This window comes from Talpa occidentalis, unplaced genomic scaffold (genome assembly GCF_014898055.3).
Source record: "Talpa occidentalis isolate TD23 unplaced genomic scaffold, MPIMG_talOcc4v2.1 talOcc4.4, whole genome shotgun sequence".
Lineage (NCBI taxonomy): Eukaryota > Metazoa > Chordata > Mammalia > Eulipotyphla > Talpidae > Talpa > Talpa occidentalis.
The window spans coordinates 138,540,057-138,560,259 of NW_023604295.1; the positions used below are offsets into that span (position 1 = coordinate 138,540,057).

At 38.4% G+C, this 20,203-nt stretch overlaps 1 protein-coding gene across 1 annotated transcript in view; it reads right to left on the reverse strand.

The window, feature by feature from the left end:
* ASB5 (ankyrin repeat and SOCS box containing 5) overlaps positions 1–20,203 on the reverse strand; it is a 57,709-nt gene that overhangs the window by 31,227 nt on the left and 6,279 nt on the right. Inside the window, exon 2 of the mRNA XM_037526467.1 lies at positions 6,399–6,682. Within this exon, the coding sequence (XP_037382364.1) occupies positions 6,399–6,594 (196 nt within the window). The 5' untranslated portion in view covers positions 6,595–6,682. The remainder of the gene's footprint in view (positions 1–6,398; positions 6,683–20,203) is intronic.

The window sequence follows — 20,203 nt, forward strand, 5'->3', positions numbered from 1 at the left end:
CTTTCCTTGGTATCCACTATAAAGAGTGATCAGAAATTTGCTACGGCATGCCACTGTACGTGTCCCTACAAATTTATCATAACACCTTTTCAGAAACACCCAGGTTTCCCTACCAAACAGCCAGAACCACCTGGCTTGTCCAGGAAAACATTTCTCTCCAAAAGAGCATAAAAGAAATTTCTGAGTTTTCCAGGACGCCTACCTCTGAACTAGTTAAAAAGCGATGAAGTGAGTAGGGAGTGAAAGTGGGGCATTGGAAGGCTCCGGGCAGCATGGGTGACACATACATGATCATGGGAGAGAACGTCTGGTGTTAGTATTTATTTCATGGACAACTCCCAGGCAGAATCATTCTTATCTGCGTACTTTCTCGTTTGTATTCCCATTGTTCCTTCTTTAACTTGAGAAAGAGCACTTGCCATGTTTTTTAATTGTTGGTTATCTCTCTGTCTCTCCCTGGACCATACATACTTAAGCAATAGACAAATATATTTTATCCTTGATGCTTAGCATAGTGCTTTTGACAAAGAAGATAGGTAAGCAAACCTTGTAAGTAAGCAAAAAATTAAATGCCTCAAGGGAGGGAAAAAGGAACAAAAGACATTAAGAAAAATATTCCTAGAAAAACTGATACCTCCTGAGCTCTCATCATTTATGCCAAGCTCTTTAATTCCAAATATTCATGCATTTTTCCAACTGGAAAGAGGGAAGATATTATTAATATATTAAAACATGAAAAAAAAGTCTCTGCTAACTTGGAACTTTATTCCCAGATTACATTTTTAATTCACAGCATTATAATTGTGTCCTCAAAAAAAGTGGTCTGGAAATTTTGAAAAAATTGAACAAAATTGAACAAAATTAAAAAAAAAACCTTAATTTTTTTTCAGAGCACTTTTGATTATTTTATCATATCTATCATAGAAGAGAGGTCTATTGTCTCGCATTATACTTACATGGAGTTTTTCACCTAAGTATAGAAATTTATTTAAAAGTTCTCACATCTTTAGGGTATTTTTGCACTTTTACGTAATGAACACCACCTAAGAAGTCATCCTACAGATTTGCCTCTTCAAATATTTGACTGCTGAGATTCTGAAAAATGTTCCTAACATAATTAACCTCACACACAAGCAAAACAGCAGCACCAAAAAAATCACTTGGAATAAGCTACTCCTTGGAGACAGGTATAATGAATATTACTGCTGCCATTGTTGGCATTTGCTATAAAGTAAAATTCCTAAAAATGTTTTTAAACTAAAATGAACTTTGCTGATGGAGAAAAAATAATGTTATATAATATTTTAGGTATTTTCCGACCCTTCAAAATAACAAGAACTGTTTCCTTTGACTGTGATACAGGTTTATACTACATTCTATTTTCAAGTGTCAACAACTGATTTGTCAAAAAATAAAATAAAATAAAATAAAAGAGCACCTTGCTTAACCCTGAAACCAAATATTTTGAATTCACAAGCACAAATATTCTACCAGAGGGTTCTACATACATTCTATGTCCTGCATAAAGTCTCAAACATGAAGTCTCCAATCCCTGAAGGGGTTAAGCGTCACAAGATTATTTTTCAAGCAGCCTTACAGAGAGACACTACCTAGATGATTTTTCCAGTCTAAAATTTGGTGCCTGGCTTTGGAGGCTCAGAAACCTGATCAGCCAAGTTGGAACAAACACACATCTCAGAGGAGGACTTAAAACTCAAAGAGCACAAATCCTAAAGACTGATTATCAAGAGATCATAGACTCATATAATGTTCTAATGCAACGTTAGTCCAATTTATTTAAAAGATATCAGGTCAATTGTAATCTAGTCTTTTGGTGGTGAGGATGCTGTTGTAGATAAAGACATTGATATTGTACCATTGAAACTTGAATGCTAAAAACTGATGCGAATTTTATTTTTTAAAGCAAAAAAAAATATATGTATTAGTTTGCAGTGAAAGCCATAAATGTCCTATGGATTCAAACATTTATGAGGGCAATCCAAAACATTTTGTCTATGGACAGATATAGACAGGGAACCAAATTGTAATCAGAAGATGATTTGGTGATGAAAAGGGGGAACAAAGAGAATAGTGAAATAAATCAAATCCAATTCTGGAATTTAGACTCTAGTTCTATTTCCTGATTTGCCTTTATTTTGCACCACAGGTTGACAGGTGCCAGGCTCACCCGGTAGCCCAGGGTCTCCCTCCCAGGTGTGTCACCAGCTAGGAACGGCAGACTTGCCTGTGTGGCTTGGTTCTCTTTCTTCTGCCTGATATTCTTTTCTTATTTTACGTTTTTAAGGGACAGGTATATGAGGAAAAGGGGAATGATAAAGAGAGGCACCTGCAGGCCATAGGTGGGAATGAGAGCTACATATTTTGCTTTAAATATATTAAGATCTAACTGTGGACGGCAATCAGTTACCTTGAGGTGCCCCAAGGTACTATCTGCTCCCTCTGCTGATGCCATTCAAAGGTATCAGGTTCTTTCTCTCTCCCCTGTATTTATTTTTTGTTGTCATTCTTTCTTTTCTATCCAAAACCACTAAACAGGTCTAGGTCCCCCATTCTTTATGACAGGGTCTGACTGGCCTGCCAACTTGAAGCCTGTCCTACTGCTCAACGCCAGAGATCTCTGCTATAGAAATCTATTCTCATTTACATACACACTATTTGTCATTTCCTACCTTCACTCATACCAAAAACTCAGTAACAACCACTGGCTTCAACGTTTAAGATCGAATTGTTTAGACTGTTACACAAATTTTTCCACACATGCCCAATTTATTATAACTTTTCTACTGCACTAACATTCTATTCCAGTTACATCCACATTCTCTTAATAATCTGTGGGGATCCCTAAATCTATGCTTATATTTACTTCTGGGGTCAACTCAATCTGTCTTCTCCATAAAGCTATCTCTCAAGTCCAGAGCTGAAATTGAACTGTCTACTCTTAAGACTCATCTGATATATAACCTACCTGGAAAATAATTTTTACATATAGCTATACTATCTTCTCAATTAGAATATAAACTACTTACAGGTGGAGACAATGTATTTTGACTTTTAAAATTATGTTTCTTTGATATCTTGATACTGCAGGGTGTTCAAAAACAAGCAGTCTCGCTAGAATTGACCCTGCCCACTCATACATCAAACAACTAAACTTTCTTCAAAATTTAAGACAGAACTTGAAAAACTTGTGTTTAGCAGAGACAGAAGCTGCCTCTTGAAGTTCATGGCTTTTTCCAGGCTCTGTGTGATTTCATGAAATCATTGTGGCCTTCCACAATCTCACGTGTGCTCAGCCCTGTTTGATATTAGAATTGAAAACACCTTTCAGCTCCTGTTAGTCTCACTGTCAATCTCAAAATTTAGTGCTAGATTTAAAAATAGACTAGACCTCTGATATACAGAGATGGTATCAGGACATTTATTTGACAGTAAAAAAAAAAGATACAGGAGGAAGTTTCATAGAAAAGCATAACAAATAAGTGCCCTCAATGTGGAGATGGAATTGATAAAAGGCTTCACTACCAAAAAAATCCAAAAGGCAGAGTTGTAATGTTTATTGGAATGGCAAAGGGATTAAGAAGGAAATAATCTGAAACTATTTTAGCTATTATTTAGCTAGAAAGCCAAGTTCCTTTTATTTCACACAGAAATATTATTGCTCATGGGGAGGACATCCAAGATTTTGTCAACAGGGTCTTCTGTGATTATGAAAGACATGAAAATACACATATCATCTCATATTTCATGGAATTTGACCAACTGCACATCAAAAAATGTTGGGGAGCAATCTGGCTTAGCCTTGAAAGTAGGAAGGAGAAACCTAATTCAAGGTAGAATGAAGGTGATAATCTTTTCTAGGAAGGAGGAAATTGCTAGATCAAACAAAGATAATTAAGCCTTATGAGTAAATTATAAATACAAAAGCAAAATTAAAATTGTTTCATTATAGTAAATAAAAGACCAAGCGATGTTAAAATGGATAAAATAATAATTTCCTGTTCAAGGAATAATTAACTCTTAGATGTAGGAGATCAACCAAAAGTTTACAAAGTACTTGTTCTTCATATAATATTGAAGAAAATTGGAGACCTCATGTACTTACATCGAATAAAAGTTATAATAATAATATATCCTATTGTTTAATATATAGATTAATACAGTCTAGTACTAATTCATTAATATGGCATTAATATATACATGAATACAAGATATTGGAAGGGGGGATTTTGTTAAGTAGATTTAGCATTAAACACAACACGAAACAAACATTTTAAAAATCTTACGTTCCCATTTTACAGTCCCAGGAAAGTGTTTTCTATGAGTGAGTGTTGATTTCTTTTTTCCCTTTTAGGGACATAACCCTGGAGTTCTGATATAACCCAACATGGACTCAGAAAAGCCAGCGAGAGCAGGGAGGCCATTTTATGGGTTATGGTGACTTTCCAAATTTCCATCATAAGAACCCTGAGATCAGATTTAAAGAGGGGGGACAACCAGTTCTTTTTATTTGTAAATATGAGCAAAAAGGAGTTTCCATGGTTACCTCAAAAATCCTTGTCAATCCATCAAAAAGAAAAAAAAGTTTCTTATTTTTAGACAACATTTCTCATTTTCATGGATGGCAATTCTCATAACTGGCAGACAAGATTTGACTGTGAAGTACTAAGCTGCTGTCTACCCAGGAGAATTTGACCACCTCACTGTCACGGTACCTGTTTAGTCTAGTATCTAGAAGCATAGTCTTTGTTGTACAACTAGTTTTGTGTGTTTGCTGTTTTGTAAACAAAATATCCCATTTACTACCTGAATTTTTTATTTTCAATTGGGTCACAGAGTGTAGGTGACATTTAAATTGTTTTGTGTGTTCTGCAGCAGAGCTGGAGGGTAAAGGAATAAATATTACCTGTCCCTCAGGGTGTCACCTCCCTTGTGGAAATTTCATATAGGCTTTTAGATTTTCCTCACTTTGAATGAGCACATAAATGCCTTACTTTACGTTAGAACTATTTCCTTGAGAAATACACACTGTTGGCCTCCCCAGTGGCACAGCGGGTTGAGCGCAGCGCTGTGAAGCTGTCCACAACCTCTGCAGCATAGGTTCAATTCCCGGCCTGCCAGGGAGATACCCACATGGTGCAGCAGACCTTTCCTGTTGCATCCGCTACTCCCCTCAGCAGTGTGTTTCGGTCCATCTGCCTGTGTTTCTGTTCCCTGCTTTGTCTCTGGTGAATCCTCTCATCAACCTCCCGCGCCTCTGACCTGTACCCCAGCTCTTGTACAAAAATAAATAAATCTTAAAAAAAAAAAGAAATGCACAGTTGTCTACCGCACACACCACAAAAGACTTTCTATTGTTACTCAGCATTTCATGTACCCACAGAATTACCTAGATTTTAAAATGACTTTTTCCACGGATTGAAAAAGATTTGAAGAACGCAGGTTCTCTCCTCTAAGCGCTCTTTTAAAAAAACCCCTGTTTTCTATTCTCTTAATTATGTGGTTCTGTAAATGTTGCTTCTGAAAATTTAAGCTACTTTAAAGTTATCCGGGGTTCTAAAATGTGCAAGCTTGCCTGCTTATTTTCAAAACAGAAATTAATGAAAAGATTATGAGAAACGTAAATGTGACCTTGAAGTCTACCAAAAGAATCACTTTATTTCACAAATTATTGGTCCAGTAAAACTAACTTCAAATAAATTGCAAAGATTCACAAGCTTTAAGTCTTTGGTTTAAATTAGTCTTTCTCATTTGGTTTCATAGTTCAATTTCTTTATGTGTCTACTTGGCTACACACATAAAAATTTGCTAATTCATATTTCTATTCTATTATAATCAATTATCTATAAACTGAGCAAAGCAACAATTCCATTAGGAAAACACATACCATAAATATTTATGTTTGAAAACTTGTACTTTACTTATAAGCAAGTGGTTAATCATGGTAAAATAAAAATGTGAAAAACAAAACTTTCAAATTTCTTTTTAATAACAATGACTATATATTGTTAAAGATTTGTTTAAAAATCATAAAAATCCAGGTACCTATGAAAAGGCAATAGAAGCGCCATCAGTAATTAAAACCTCTAAAACCCTGGCTTGGCAAATGCAAGGCTTAAAGTTTTAAAATATTGAGTAATAGAAAATTATCCTTAGTAGTACATTTTCATTTATTTGTTTTTTGCAATAATGTTAACTCCTATTTTCACACAACAGTTTTCTCTGAAGTTGTGAGTTACCAAAGATTTTCTCGACAGAGAAATTTACAAAATCCTCACCATGAAGCAGACCATAAAGAAAACATTCGATGTTTTCTTGGACTGTGGATAAAAGGATAGTCAAACTCCACTGGAAACAGGAGAGCATTACTGTCAACATACCTTGCCCTTGGGTTACTCCATAGAACTCAGCTGCTATCCGGGCTGCTTCCTTGCGGTTGCCTTTCACGATGTAGAAATGACTAAGGATGGCAAGGCTGATTTTCACAAAAAGTTTAAAACAGAAAAGTGAAAGGATCGTAAAGTAGACATTGGATAACTGCTGAGCAAACGGTCGGGTTTCTTCTAACACCGACATTGCTGCGCCAAAATCTCTAAAGTCCTGAGTTCAATCCAAGTCTCAAATATGCCTGGCTCGGCTCCGGGCTGCTCTAGAACAGCTGGTCCTGAGGAAAGAAAACATCAGCTGGTAATGATGCCTCCAGCTCAAAATATTTATACTGTCCATAAAAGTTCTTTGCAAACTCCTATTGGTCTGACCACATTGCACGGAAGCAATTGCAACACCTACCTATTTGGGAGACTCCTGACTTTCCATTCTTAGGAGAAAATGACACGCCACCCCTGTGTTCTGAATTTCAAAATCTACGATTTGAAATCTATATACAGATTATTGCCTTTTTTGCCATCTAAATAATCATTTTTTTGTTAAGACTTGGTGTACTGTACGCCTGTTGTAAAAGGCAATGATATTCATAACATAAAGTAAAATTAACCATCTATTCAAGACTTTAAAATTGGACTATTTGTAGACCCTGTGCTAAATCATAAGCTAATCCAAGACTTGGTTATTTTAATGACCACCTATCAAATTAGTGAATTATGTTTCATTGCTATCAGAAAAATATTTGACTAAACGGATAGACTGGAAAGCCATAAAATAAGAACTTTAGATGGCTCATGCAGCCAGTGATCACCTATTAAGCAATTCTGTGTCAAAAACGTTGCTGGATGCAAGGAAGACAAAAAAGAAAGTATGTTCCTATCTCAAAGGTCTCAGAGTTTAGAGGAGCTAAGAAATCAGATAGAGACAGGTGAGGACAGGGTATCATGCAGCACAAACCTACTCAGGGTAGGGAAAGTTAGAAAGGGCTCCCTGGAGGAGGTGGCATATCCAAAAGCTCCAAAATAAGTAATAACAAGGATATAGGAGAAAAGACTCTTGTTGGACTAAAAAGCATGTCAATGATTGGGTGTAATAGGAAGTGCTGAGAGCTTCTCTGCCTTGGTGTATGCTTTTATGCTGTGTATCTTGTCTGACTGCTCTTTCTTACATGAAACATTCCTAAGCCAAAAGAAACATTGCTCTAAGTTAAATGTTTAAAAAAAAAATCAGGCTTCTCCTTTCCCCAATAACTGAGTGGCTTCCAGAAAGATTAACTAGGTCAATATATTAGAATGAAATTAACAAGATCTTTATGAAAATGGTTTGGGTACTTTTCAGACTGAACGCAGTGGCCATTCCTTGGATCCCTTGGGCATTTCATATGTGCAATAGAATAAGCAAAAATTAACTTCAAGATATTGAAGAGAAAGTCACTAAATGTCCCTCTGATTCATTGGTGGTGACGTAGTGTCAGTTAAGGAATTACCTGATGTTACCCTCCCGCTGTTTTCCCTCCGGCACTGTGATGGGTGACTACGCCTGGAGCCAACGTGCCTGACAGCTGGACCATCACAATGCTCTGAGTCACTCACTTGACTTCATCTCAGCACTTAGCATCGGAAATAAAACCCGCCTTGTGAAGTCTAAGTGTCTGTCTAAGGTTTCACTCCTTCCTCTTTACCAGTAAGTGCTATATAAATAATAACCTACATCAGCTACTCAGAGCCTGGATGCTTTGGGGTTGAGGAATAGTTTTCTTTAAATAAGGTTGCTATCATTGGTGCATGAATTTTCAAGCCCTGTCTTGTACTACTAGAAAAACACGACTGCCCAATATTGAGGATTTTATATCAAGATGTCAGGTTTTATCTTAATTCATTCCTAGACTTGTGGTTCTAGTTTCTGTGTTGATATATACTCTCCATGAGCAGCTGTCACCATCTCCAGTTCTGTTAATCACTAAATAAAAGTGAAGGTTAAATAAAATAACTCATAATAAGTGACTTCATCAAATTGAAAATAGAGAGCTACACTTTTCACAATTATTGATCCATACAAATAACACCATGAATAATTTTATTAATGTTTAAAAGACCCCGGAGAAGTATTGTACATTATATTATTGTTGGCCTTCGCATTTTCTTAAAAATAAAATATTGATGAGCAATTTAAGTGATTTCTTGAGATAAATACTTTCATAATTTACCATGTGGAGTGGATGTGGTAGAGACAATAGGTTGATTAGCCCAATACATTCCAGCTGTCATAATCTTAACATCAATCAATCAAAACAAAAAGCAGGGCCTCCCTGGTGGTACAAGGGGTTAAGATGCAGCATTATGAAGCTATTCGCAGCCACTGCAGCACGAGTTCGATCCCCAGCAAGGAAGTTGACCCACATGGCGCAGCAGACCTCTCCTGTCTCCCCACTGCTCCCCTCAGCAGTGTATTTCAGTCATTGTGCCTGTTCCGCTCCCCACTCTGTCTCTGGTGAATCCTCTTACCCCACCCCCAACACCTCTCCAATTCTTGGATGCGTAAGTAAAATAAATCTTAAAAAAAAAAAAAAGGCAGCAAGTGAGCTCAACATTGTCTTATGAGAATCGGTGATGTGAGAGAAGTTAAAAACATAGAAATAATTTATTCACCATCCATTATATGCTACATGTTTAACCCAATCGTCTCACAATCATACAGCCTCTCAGAGAGGTGGGTATCATTCTTCACATTTTAAAGAAGAGGAAAGTTGGGTTCAGAGAGCCTCAGTGACAAAAGTTATTTGTGACAATAGCACCCTTTGAACATGCCTTAAAAATAGAAGCTCAAGTTACTGCTTATGTTTTCTATTGTTAGGCACTGACAGACTGAATGAGCACACACGTGTTATGTGCAGAGACTGAGAGTCTCACACCGTGAAGAAAGAGATCAGTGTGAGACCATGTGTCACAAGGGAACTATTAGTAGGGTAGGGGACACACTCTTGGCTTATTAAATGAGATTGAAAGTTGTGTGTGTTTGGTAAGTGGTAATAAAGGAGAAGAGGACTGTTTCATGACCAAGCTAATGCTTTTGGATTATTCCAAGCTAAGAGTTGGTGAGCAGGTCCCTCCCACTGAAGCAACAACAAACACAGAAGCAGAGAGAAAGCAGTTAGAGGAGTCAAACAATAGAGTAGTTGATGGTTATTAAAAACCAGGCATGAGTGTTCAGTGGGTGCGAGCTTATTCCCCTAAATCGTACATGGTGTTGTAAAACTACGGTCCCTCAGTAAAGAAAGAAAAATAAGTGTTGCATGTTATAAGTGTTCATCATTGCAACATGATTATTTGGTTTTTGTCTTTCTCCTTTTGACTTATGACCTGAGCACACTCCCATCCTGTTCCATCCATGTGGTCGAAATGCAAGATTTCATCTTTTCTAATCTACATAGTAAAATAGTATTCCACTGTGTAAATACCACGTCTTCCTAATCCACATATCTGTTTTCTGGCACTTAGATGGTTTTCTATAACTTGGCTGCTGTCAAGAGTGCTGCATGAATGCAGGAGTGCAAATAGCCCTTCCAATGGATGTTTCTGCATCTTTGGGTAGATACTTAGGAGTGAAATTGCTGGATCATATGGCAGATCGATGTTTAATAGGCTGAGAAAACACTGTTTTCCCAATGCACTATGGTGACTGGCTTTGGGAACCTCGGTGGAAGGTGTGGTGTGGTAAGACACATCTGAGGAGGGGTGACGCTCGTCCCCTTAGTCATATGAAATGTTGTAAGCCAATGCCACCTCAATTAAAAAAAATAATTAAAAAAGCTCAGTGTTCAAAGGAGGGTCAAAAAAAGGAATAAAGAACTCACTGGTGGCATAGGGATTAAAGTCTCAGCACTACGAAGCTATCACCAGCTACTGCAGCCTGGGTTCCATGCCCGGCCAGGGAGCTAGCCCACATGGAGCAGCAGACCTCTCCTCTCCTGTCTCACTTGCTGCTCCCCTCAGCAGTGTATTTGTCAGTCTGCCTGTTCTGCTCCTCACTCTGTCTTTAAAAAAAGGAGTAAGAACTAAAAGGATGAGAATAAAGAAAAGGATATTAGGTCTGATGTTCAACTCTGCACTGGAATAAGATAATACAGAGGATCTCAGGACATTGCATTGGAGGGTTCCTTGAAGTAACTTCCAAAGGAAGAAGTCTCCTTGGCTTCCTCTTGTCACCTTTCTGGGTATTGTCTCTCTCCTCCCACCAGATAGACGTCAGCCACCCGGGACTCCCTGCCTTTCTTCTTTCTAATCTCTTGTTTATCCTTCTTAGAATTCCGGGGTACTACATTGACATTTTTTGTGGTTGTGTTTCAGGGACTTAGCTTCCTATCTTTCAGATGCTCTGATAATGCCTTTCAAATGTGGTCAGATTGGCCTTTAAATTCTCATAGAAGAGCGAATCTCATTACCAGAGATTATAGGGCTACCTGTTTTGGTTTAGCTGTATCGATCTGCTTCTCAATTGAAACAGCAGTGGAACATAATGAAAGTTGCCTGTTTTAGTGTTTTCCATTTGACAAATCTTTGCATATTTTTACATAGTGGAAATATGGTAATTCCATCGAAATGAACTTTTTTTTTAATCCTTTGAAATGAATATTCCTTTAAAAAAATACGATCCTTTATTCTCTGGTAGAAATCTAAAGGCACTAATTGACTTTTTATATCTAATATGAAGAAAACAAATACTATGGGGATATATTCCAAGTAGCCAGGTTGCTGCTGTTCAGCTCATGCCAGCATCCTCCAGCCTCACAGCAGGATGCTGGGGAGATTTGTCCACAGTGAAGGCAGACTGAGAAAAGCCATTTGCTGAAAAATCCTAAGGTCAATGGTGGCTGACAAATGAAAGGGGAAAAAATATGCAAATTGCTGTGGGTCTGGTAACAGCTCACTGTTGCTCTTAAAACACCAATGAAAACATAACACTCATTTTTTCATTTTTTTGTGAAATTTCCTGAGAAAAAATAAAGACACATGATGCTCTTAGATGTCTAAAATACACTGAAGGTGTCCATGTTTACAATACAGAGAAATTTGAAATGACAACAGAAATGTTTACACTTTAAGTTGAAATTCTGAAAGGGTATGTCTAATGGAACTTAGCATTATTTTGTGAAGTCCTTATAAAGACATTATGAAGTAGTTAATCAGTCTCCCTTCCATACAACAGATGAGGGAACAGATTTAAAGAAACTAAGTAATTTGCCCAAGATTATACTCTGACCTGCAAGTACTAGGATTCCTGCAACAGAGTGGTCCCTAGGAAAGGGGAGGTTCCCTGCCCCACCCAAGGGAGGGTGGAGCTGAGCAGGAAGAGGAGAAGCTGCAGAAGAGACTGAGGAAGGAAGCAGGATGGAGCCAGGAGACCTGGAGGAGGCGCATGGAGCCTAGAGACACGTGAAGAAACTGCGCTTGTCTTTTGGTTGTGGACGGGGTGACACAGATGTGGGTGAGACCCGTGGGGAGGTGACAATGGCAGCTTTTATCTTGATTTTGATTTTGCTCTTTTCCTTCCGGGCTTGTCTGGTTGTTTCTGGCCCTTTTCTGTGGGTCCCCCCTGGAAGATGCTTTAGACTTGGGGCAGGCTTTGGGGCCTTGCTCTGGGCCAATCCCATATGGATGGACTTTTACCCACGAGGGGACTGGTCACTTTGGGTGCTTCATTTAGAAACTAGACTCTTTGCCTTTCCTGTATTGTTTCCTAGTTTTATTAAAGTTCCTTCCCATTAAAGTCTCCTATGTTTTGTGTTGATGCGGCGGATGGCAGAACCCATTTAGAATAGGCAGGTTTGCGGGGTTTGGGCTGCCCCTCTCCCTGCCCTATAACATTCCTACCACGCTTTTACCATTGCAATTCTCACTAATACAGGTTGTGTTGAAAAACCCTTTTTGTCTGGTTCAGTCCTGTCCTTGTACCCTACCACATACCTGTGTGCCTTGTTTGGGTTACGACTAGTCTTCAACTGAATACTTTTGCATTTCATTTCACCAGGCTGACTGAAACTAATGGGTTCCATCTAAATCTTCTGTGAGTTATAATTTGACTAGCCATCTGATCTTAACAGATTAAATATTTAAAAGACTAAAGGGCAGTCTCTCACTTTGACTTGATTATTCAAGATCCAAATCATATTTGGAGTGATATTAATTATCCTTCAAGCACTCCCAGCATGGCATTCTTATATATAAATTTTCAGCAATTAATAATTATCACTTTTGCAAAGATATCAAACATATCAGTGGCCCTGGGATGTGGCCAATTGGCTAACAAAATTGGGGACAGTGAATTACCCTGGCCAGGATCCCAAGGTTATTTTCTTTGACACCATAGGTACCGCTTTGCATGCTCTCCTTTCAAATCTATTTTTATCTTCAATCGTGAAATCCATAATAAAAGAAACTACCTGGCCTGCAGGGAGGTTTAAGTGCAACAATGCATAGCACTTCATGCCGCATTGCACTTCATGCCGCTCAGCAAACATTAGCTATATATAATGATTTCTATTATTTTATTATCTAAATGAGAATAAGTTACATGACAGGAACTAAGACTTTGCAGTTTGTTGTCTCCTTAAATTCCCTGCCTATAACAGCACTTTGTATACTCTCTGCCAGCTCTAGACATATATTTAAGTAAAAGAAATTAATCAGACTTCTGCTGATAGAAATGTGTCCATTTCTACAACCAGAACTCATAGCCAATGTTATACATAAAATGAATGCAATATTTTTACTTCAAGATATAAAGGGTACTTCCATCTTCTAAAGAAATGTGTTCACAAATATTTTGATAAATTTTATTTATTTTTCCAGGCTCCATGACAGAGGTAGTCAACCGCTTTAGATACACAGAGAGAGGGTGGAAACTGACTCTTAATTCCTCTGAACTTGTTCTCTTACCTGCAAAAAGGTAATAGTTATATCACTTGTAAGGGTGTATGAGAATTTGCTCTACGTTTTAATTTCATTTAATAGGCAATCCCTCGATTTGTGAGTCTCTAAAGTAATAAACTGTTGCGATAGGAACTTTGTTGCTACTTTGCAGCAAACCAATGAAGGACATAGCAGTCGTGGAGCAGGTCTGCAAGGCAAGACTCTGCGACTTGAGCCGAAGTTCTTGTGCCTTTTATTGAAAGTGTACAGGCTAGTGAAAGCTGATCATGCGACAATGGGATATTGAATAAAATCTCCAGGGCAGGATAAGAATGGGGGACAAAATTTAACAAGGCTGAGGAAGGGGACATCGTGACCATGCACCCAGAGACTTTTGCGTCAGCAAAGTATGATGTTATCACAGGCAGAGTTACCCCGAGGCCACCAGAGAGATAGTTACGTAATCAGTTCAACAGTGCCCTAGGCGTCCCTGGGCCTGCCTTGCCATACAAGCTATACTCTGTAAGAAGTCAAGGAATGTTCTGCTGTGATTTGTAGACAGAAAATAGGTCACAGTTGCCCATGAGTGGCCAGCTCATAGGAACCCACAATAAACTAGCTTGCCCTCCAGCAATAAATCAAATTCCAACTTACCACTGCTAAGTTACTCCAACCTGCTGCTCTGCTTTGCAAGTCAAGGCCAGGGGCCTTCATCCACCGCATATTTCTTGGGTGTAGAGTGTACTGTAGGTTCTAAGGGCACTGGGATATAACCCAGAACAAGACCGATAAGGTCCTTGCTCGCATAGTGTTAACCTCAGTGTAGACTTGGAACAAATATTCAGTTTCTAACAACAAGTTTTCTTTCAATTATGCATTTATGCATTTTTTTCATTCAAGTATGCATTTCTTTGTGTAATGCCCAGGATGTTAAATCAACCAAAAATCTTCAAAGCCATTAATTGACCACCATCCTCAGTGTTAGTTGACTTGGTTAGTTCATTTGTCTTTTTCACTTGGTGATAAACTCTTCTCAAGGTTCAATCTTTCCTTAAAGTTGCATTTTGACTTCACTTTTTTCATGGTAATTGCCTCCTAGCTTTGTAACAGGGTGGTCCCCAGGAAAGGGGGAGGTTCCCTGCCCCACCCAAGGGAGGGTGGAGCTGAGCAGGGAGAGAAGAAGCTGCAGAAGAGACTGAGGAAGGAAGCAGGATGGAGCCAGAAGGAGACCTGGAGGAGGCGCATGAAGCCGAGAGACACGTGAAGAAACTGCGCTTGCCTTTTGGTCGTGGACTGGGTGACACAGATGTGGGTGAGACCCATGGGGAGGTGACAATGGCAGCTTTTATCTTGATGTTGATTTTGCTCTTTTCCTTCCGGGCTTGTCTGGTTGTTTCTGGCCCTTTTCTGTGGGTCCCCACTGGAAGATGCTGTAGACTTGTGGCAGGCTTTGGGGCCTTGCTCTGGGCCAATCCCATTTGGATGGACTTTTACCCACGAGGGGACGGGTAACTTTGGGTGCTTCATTTAGAAACTAGACTCTTTGCCTTTCCTGTATTGTTTCCTAGTTTTATTAAAGTTCCTTCCCATTAAAGTCTCATATGTTTTGTGTTGATGCGGCGGATGGCAGAACCCATTTAGAATAGGCAGGTTTGCCGGGTTTGGGCTGCCCCTCTCCCTGTCCTATAACACTATAACAGCTTGACCTGGTCAACAATCTCCAAAGAAAGTTCTTTGGGGAGCTCCCCCACCTGGCTTTAATGGAGAATACCATTAAAGGCAATAGTGGACTTCTCAACTAATTTGCAAAGGGAAAGACTAATATGTATCACTTTGAGGCCCATGAAATCAAGACTGGATTGTGTTATAAATGGTCAGGGAAGGCAGGTTCCTCAAGAACACTAGGGGTGAATGAGGGTGGGAGCATAAACACAAGAAATCAGGGTCCTTCTTCGCCTTAAATATTTATCACATGGATATGGTAATTCACAAGTAGAGAAAGATCCCTTCCTGACTAAGTGTATTAATGCTAGTGAGGAGATAATTCAGGTCAATAGGTATTTAAATGGTTTCTTTTTCCCATTTTTGACTTGAAAGTCTCTTCTGTTTAACAGTCTTGTTATTAGATTGTTACTCAAACAATCTGGTTTCCCATTTTCTTGCCCATGGTTTACTACAAAGAACACGTGCAGCATATTTCCCTGACTGGTTATTTACTCTCAGGTTATCTGTGGCTATGATATGGTATCCCTGGCTCAGATATGAACACGTTCAGAAGGGCAGCATTGTCTCTGGAGTCTGATTATCAGGGCTGGGGTGTTGACTCTCCCCGGCCCCATGACCTCCAGTAAGTTAACCTTTCTGTGCTTACATTTCTTCATTTGTAAGATGTGAATATTAATAATAATGACATCAATGGGTTGTCAGGATTACTACATAAGTTGATAGTTAAAAGTATTTGGAATAGTGTTTAGCATATGCTAGTAAGAGTTTTATAAGAATCTATTAAATAAATATATTTAAAAATAACAAATAACATGGCAAATAAAACAAACTGATGAAGATTACACAGACGATGTAGTTTGGTGTAAGTATCACTAATAACAAAGAGAGGTGTCTTCAATTTAAATAGGAATGTCCTGTCATTTCCTACAAGTAATGAAAATTCAAAGGATGAATCCTGAAATGGAAATATCAATATGAACCAAAGTTGGAAATAATCCAAACGTCCATCAAATAGGAAACATAAACCATTGTGGTGCATTAACACAATGGAATGCACTTGAACAGGTCATTCTGGTGGATGTGCTGCTATTTCAGTGTGATGATGGGTCCCAGCAGCAATGTCTGCAAACCAGGTGGTGTGGATCAGTCAGAATGAGCCCTTACCATGGGCATCCGTATGAGTGACTCAGGGGTGGTTCATAGAATAGCACAATTTGATCCCCTAGTTTGTGGTCTCAAAGAGGAGAGCCTTAAATTTGCCAGATTGCAGTTTTCCAAGAGATAGACTAATAGCTAGGCCATCGGCAAAAGCCCAAGAATCAAAACAAATATAACAAGACTCATCAAGGAAAGTGTCAGCCAGAAGTATGGGAGTACAATTCTACCCCAGAGTGGAGAGACCACATTGGCTTTCGGTTGCATTGTTGGCACTGAGTCTGGACAGCAGTGCAGCTCAGTGAACACTGGCTGGTCTCAGCTTAACCAAACCTTCAATGAACTGGAACTGGGCATTTTGTTCGTGATAAAACAATTGCACACATGCGTGAGTCTCCCAAATATAATATTGAAGAAATGACTCTCTATACCTTCCCTGGCCCCACTATATAATTTCCTTTAAATTCATATAAAGGCAAAATAGAACCTTTGCATTTAGGGATATATAGTTGGTAAAAGTATATCGAAGAAAAGCAAGGCAGATCTCACTAGGTAAATACTAATTTCTGGATTGAAGGACCAGAGGTGTGATAAGGAAGCTGAACATGGGAGGGGGTGGTGACCTAGACCTACTTATTGAACTAGTAATCTGTCAAGATATACATCAGAATCGTGTATTTTCAATGTTGTTGAATTTCACTATGTTAAAGTAGTAAATAAATTGCTTAGCGTGTTAAGTGGCAAGGGTGTTAGATTCCAAAACCAAAAGCTTGCTCTTGTGAGTTACCAGTTCAAAGTAAAAGATATCTTACGTTACAGTAAGATCCAAACATGATTTTGTGAATTTATTGTTCTGGGTAACCCCGCGCTCAGGTCAGAGCTCTTGGGAACCAGGCAGAGTTGGTGAGCCGATCACAGCTCCAGCCTAGACTCTTGCTTGAATGACCGTAATACCCTCAGGGCATCAAAAGTCCTGATTAGCTACTACCAGATCTCCAATGTTGCCCACCGATCAAAACACTAGAGAGAGAACAGGACCTATGGGTTATCCACAGCCTAGCACCTGACATAGTATAGGAGACAAGTCAAGTCTCTGTTCCTGGCAATGATCCCAGGAAAAGCACATCTACAAGGCAGTATTCATATTGCCAAAAGCCACAACAGAAACTCAACAGCTTCTGAGCAGAGGAGAGTCTCTGAGGGGGAAAAAAAAAAATTGGGTTTTATCTTTACCAAATTGTCAATTGTGGGTGTACAGTACTCACAAATACAAACTTAAAGAACTTTCTCAGCTAGAGCTTCATTTGCTACTAGGCATTTGTTGTATCTAGAAAGTCCACCCATGTACTGTTTCCTCTCAGACACTGACATGTGTGACACTGAAGTCTCTTTTTGCAAAGATTCAAAATTTGCAATGGTGACAGTTGCAGTGGCCAGGCCTTGTTTGCGGTGCTTTTCTTCCTGTCCACTAACACTGGCTAATTTCTATTCCTTTTTAAGTCTCGCATCCTGGCACTTAACAACAGTGTGCGTGAGCTCAGTATGGTAAAAGGTGTCTTGTAAGCACACAGTGTTGTCTAGTCCCTTGAAGGTTGTTGCCATTGTCTTTCCTTTTTTTCTTTGCATGCAAATTTTGAGATTTTTTCAGGGATTTTTCCCTTTATATATTTTTAAATGTAGTACTTTTTCCATATATCATTAATTTTTGGACAATACATGATTTCTCCCTTCAGGTGTGGTTGCCATAGTTTTCCCACTACCAAAAGCACCCACAGTTCATCACCATATTCCCTTGTGCTCTTCCCAGCCCCCCACCCCCACAACTACTGGCTTTATCCCTCCTTTTTCCCTCTCCTTCTGGATGCCTCAGAGCTACTGTCAGCTTTCAATGTGTTTTGCCTGACTCTTTGTTTTGTTCTATATTCCACATATAAGTGAAACCATTTGATGTTTATCTTTTTCCTTCTGACTTATTTTGCTTCGCATAACCTTTCTAGCTCCATCTATGTCACCCCAAATGGCATGAGTTTATCTTTTTTGATGGTTGAATAGTATTTCATTGTGTATATAGACCACAACGTCTTGATCCAGTCATCCATTTTGGTACATTTAGGTTGTTTCCATATCTTGGCTGTTGTTAATAGTGCTACAATAAATACAGGGGTGCAAAGTTCCTTTTAAATGAGTTTTTGTGTTCTTTGAGTAGATTTCTAAGTGTGGAATAACTGGTTGGATGGCATTCTTGGAATTACTGTGACTGGTTAAAATATACTTATTAGTTATAGGTCATAAATTTCCATATCAGTTGCCTGATTTTCCTCTACATTTGCATGTAGACATAAAAATACATCTTCATAAGATTACAGTAAAAAATTGCCACAATCAGGTCCTTGTCAAACGTAACAGTTTTATTTAATAGTAGTTTAATTAGAATAAATACCACACAATATTCCATTATAGAAACATTTACTATAAAGTCTTGAGGCTTTTTGCTTCCTCAGTTTTATCTCACGATAACCCACTTTACCAATTAATGTCCAGCTGGGCTAAGACGCATTTAAGCTTAGTGGGGTGTTGATTTGTTTCATCAATAAAAGCCTGGAGAAGTTTGCTAATCAGATTTATGTTATAGACTTTGCATATTATGGGAGGTGACCTTGTAAGGTAATTATCTTAAAAATTCTCTTCAACCAGATATGCTTTCAGATAACCACAAACCTATATATCAAGATCTGTTTTTAATCCATCTCCTTCCTCTTTTTCAATCTTGTCCCTGAAAAACAAATTGTTAGGGCGAGCTCAATTGTTAATTTACTTATTGTTATTATAATTAATGACAACAATATTGTGCTTTCCTAGTATGATAATTACTGTAATAACTCCTGTACTTTTAATAATCATTTTAAAGCTGCTTTGATACATTACTAGTGTTAATCATTCATACAATGTCCCTAAAATAGTCATACAACTGCCAGCACACATGTAAATTCAGACATACGGACACACACACAACACATACGTATACAAACATACACACATACTTTCTTTAAAAACAAGCTGAGCTTAAACATTGTAAACCGAATTACCAAAAAAGTAAGAAAACATGGTTGACGTTTATTACAATGTACTAGCATAGGCTCAGAAGTCAATCATGACTTGATATTTCAGATAATAGGGTTGTACAGATAAGTCTAAAGCCACAAAATGTCATTTTAAAAATAGATTTTACACAAGGTCAGCACTTGTGAATGTCTGGAATAAAATAGTAGAAACTAAATAGCCCCAGAAAGATTAGGAATTATTTTTAGAGTACGCTTAGAGTAAGTTTTAAAATATTACAAAATTTTGCCTTCACAATTAGTTTCCGATTAAACATCTAATATATATCATATAGAATCCACCAGTTAATGTTCTTTGTTGCAAAGAACAGCACTCATGCCAGTTAGTTTAAGGGGAGGGGATTATTAAGAGTATCAGGGAGCCACAGAATCATTTAGAAACTCAGATGCAGCAAGTTTCGGTTGTGCTTTAAGGAATACCTCCTAGGACAACAGACTGAGCTGTAAAAGGAATGGCCCCCTCCTGACCTCAGATCTATTCTGCCTCTGCTGTGATTCCACTTAGCCTCAAATTAAGAAACACACATGGTGCAAATATGGCTGGCAACAGTTTTCTCATTGGAGCCAAAAATCAAAGGTTCATAAAGTTAAATGTGATCAGTGAAATGTAAGTCACATGTCTATATCCTTACAGTAACGAATGCTGGGAAATGTAGTTTAGATGCACAATAGGGAGAACTATCGCCATATGGAGAAAGCATTGAAAAATATTTAGGCAGACATGAATGACAGATGTCCACCATAATTAACATTCCAAAAGGTTCACTCAAGCTTCTGCTCTATTGACTCCATCATCCACGCACTCAGTTTTCCACTAAAAAATACATACTGATCACTGGATAATCAAAAAGCTTAGGCACAAAAGAATAGTGGACACTTGACTTAGGATGCTCC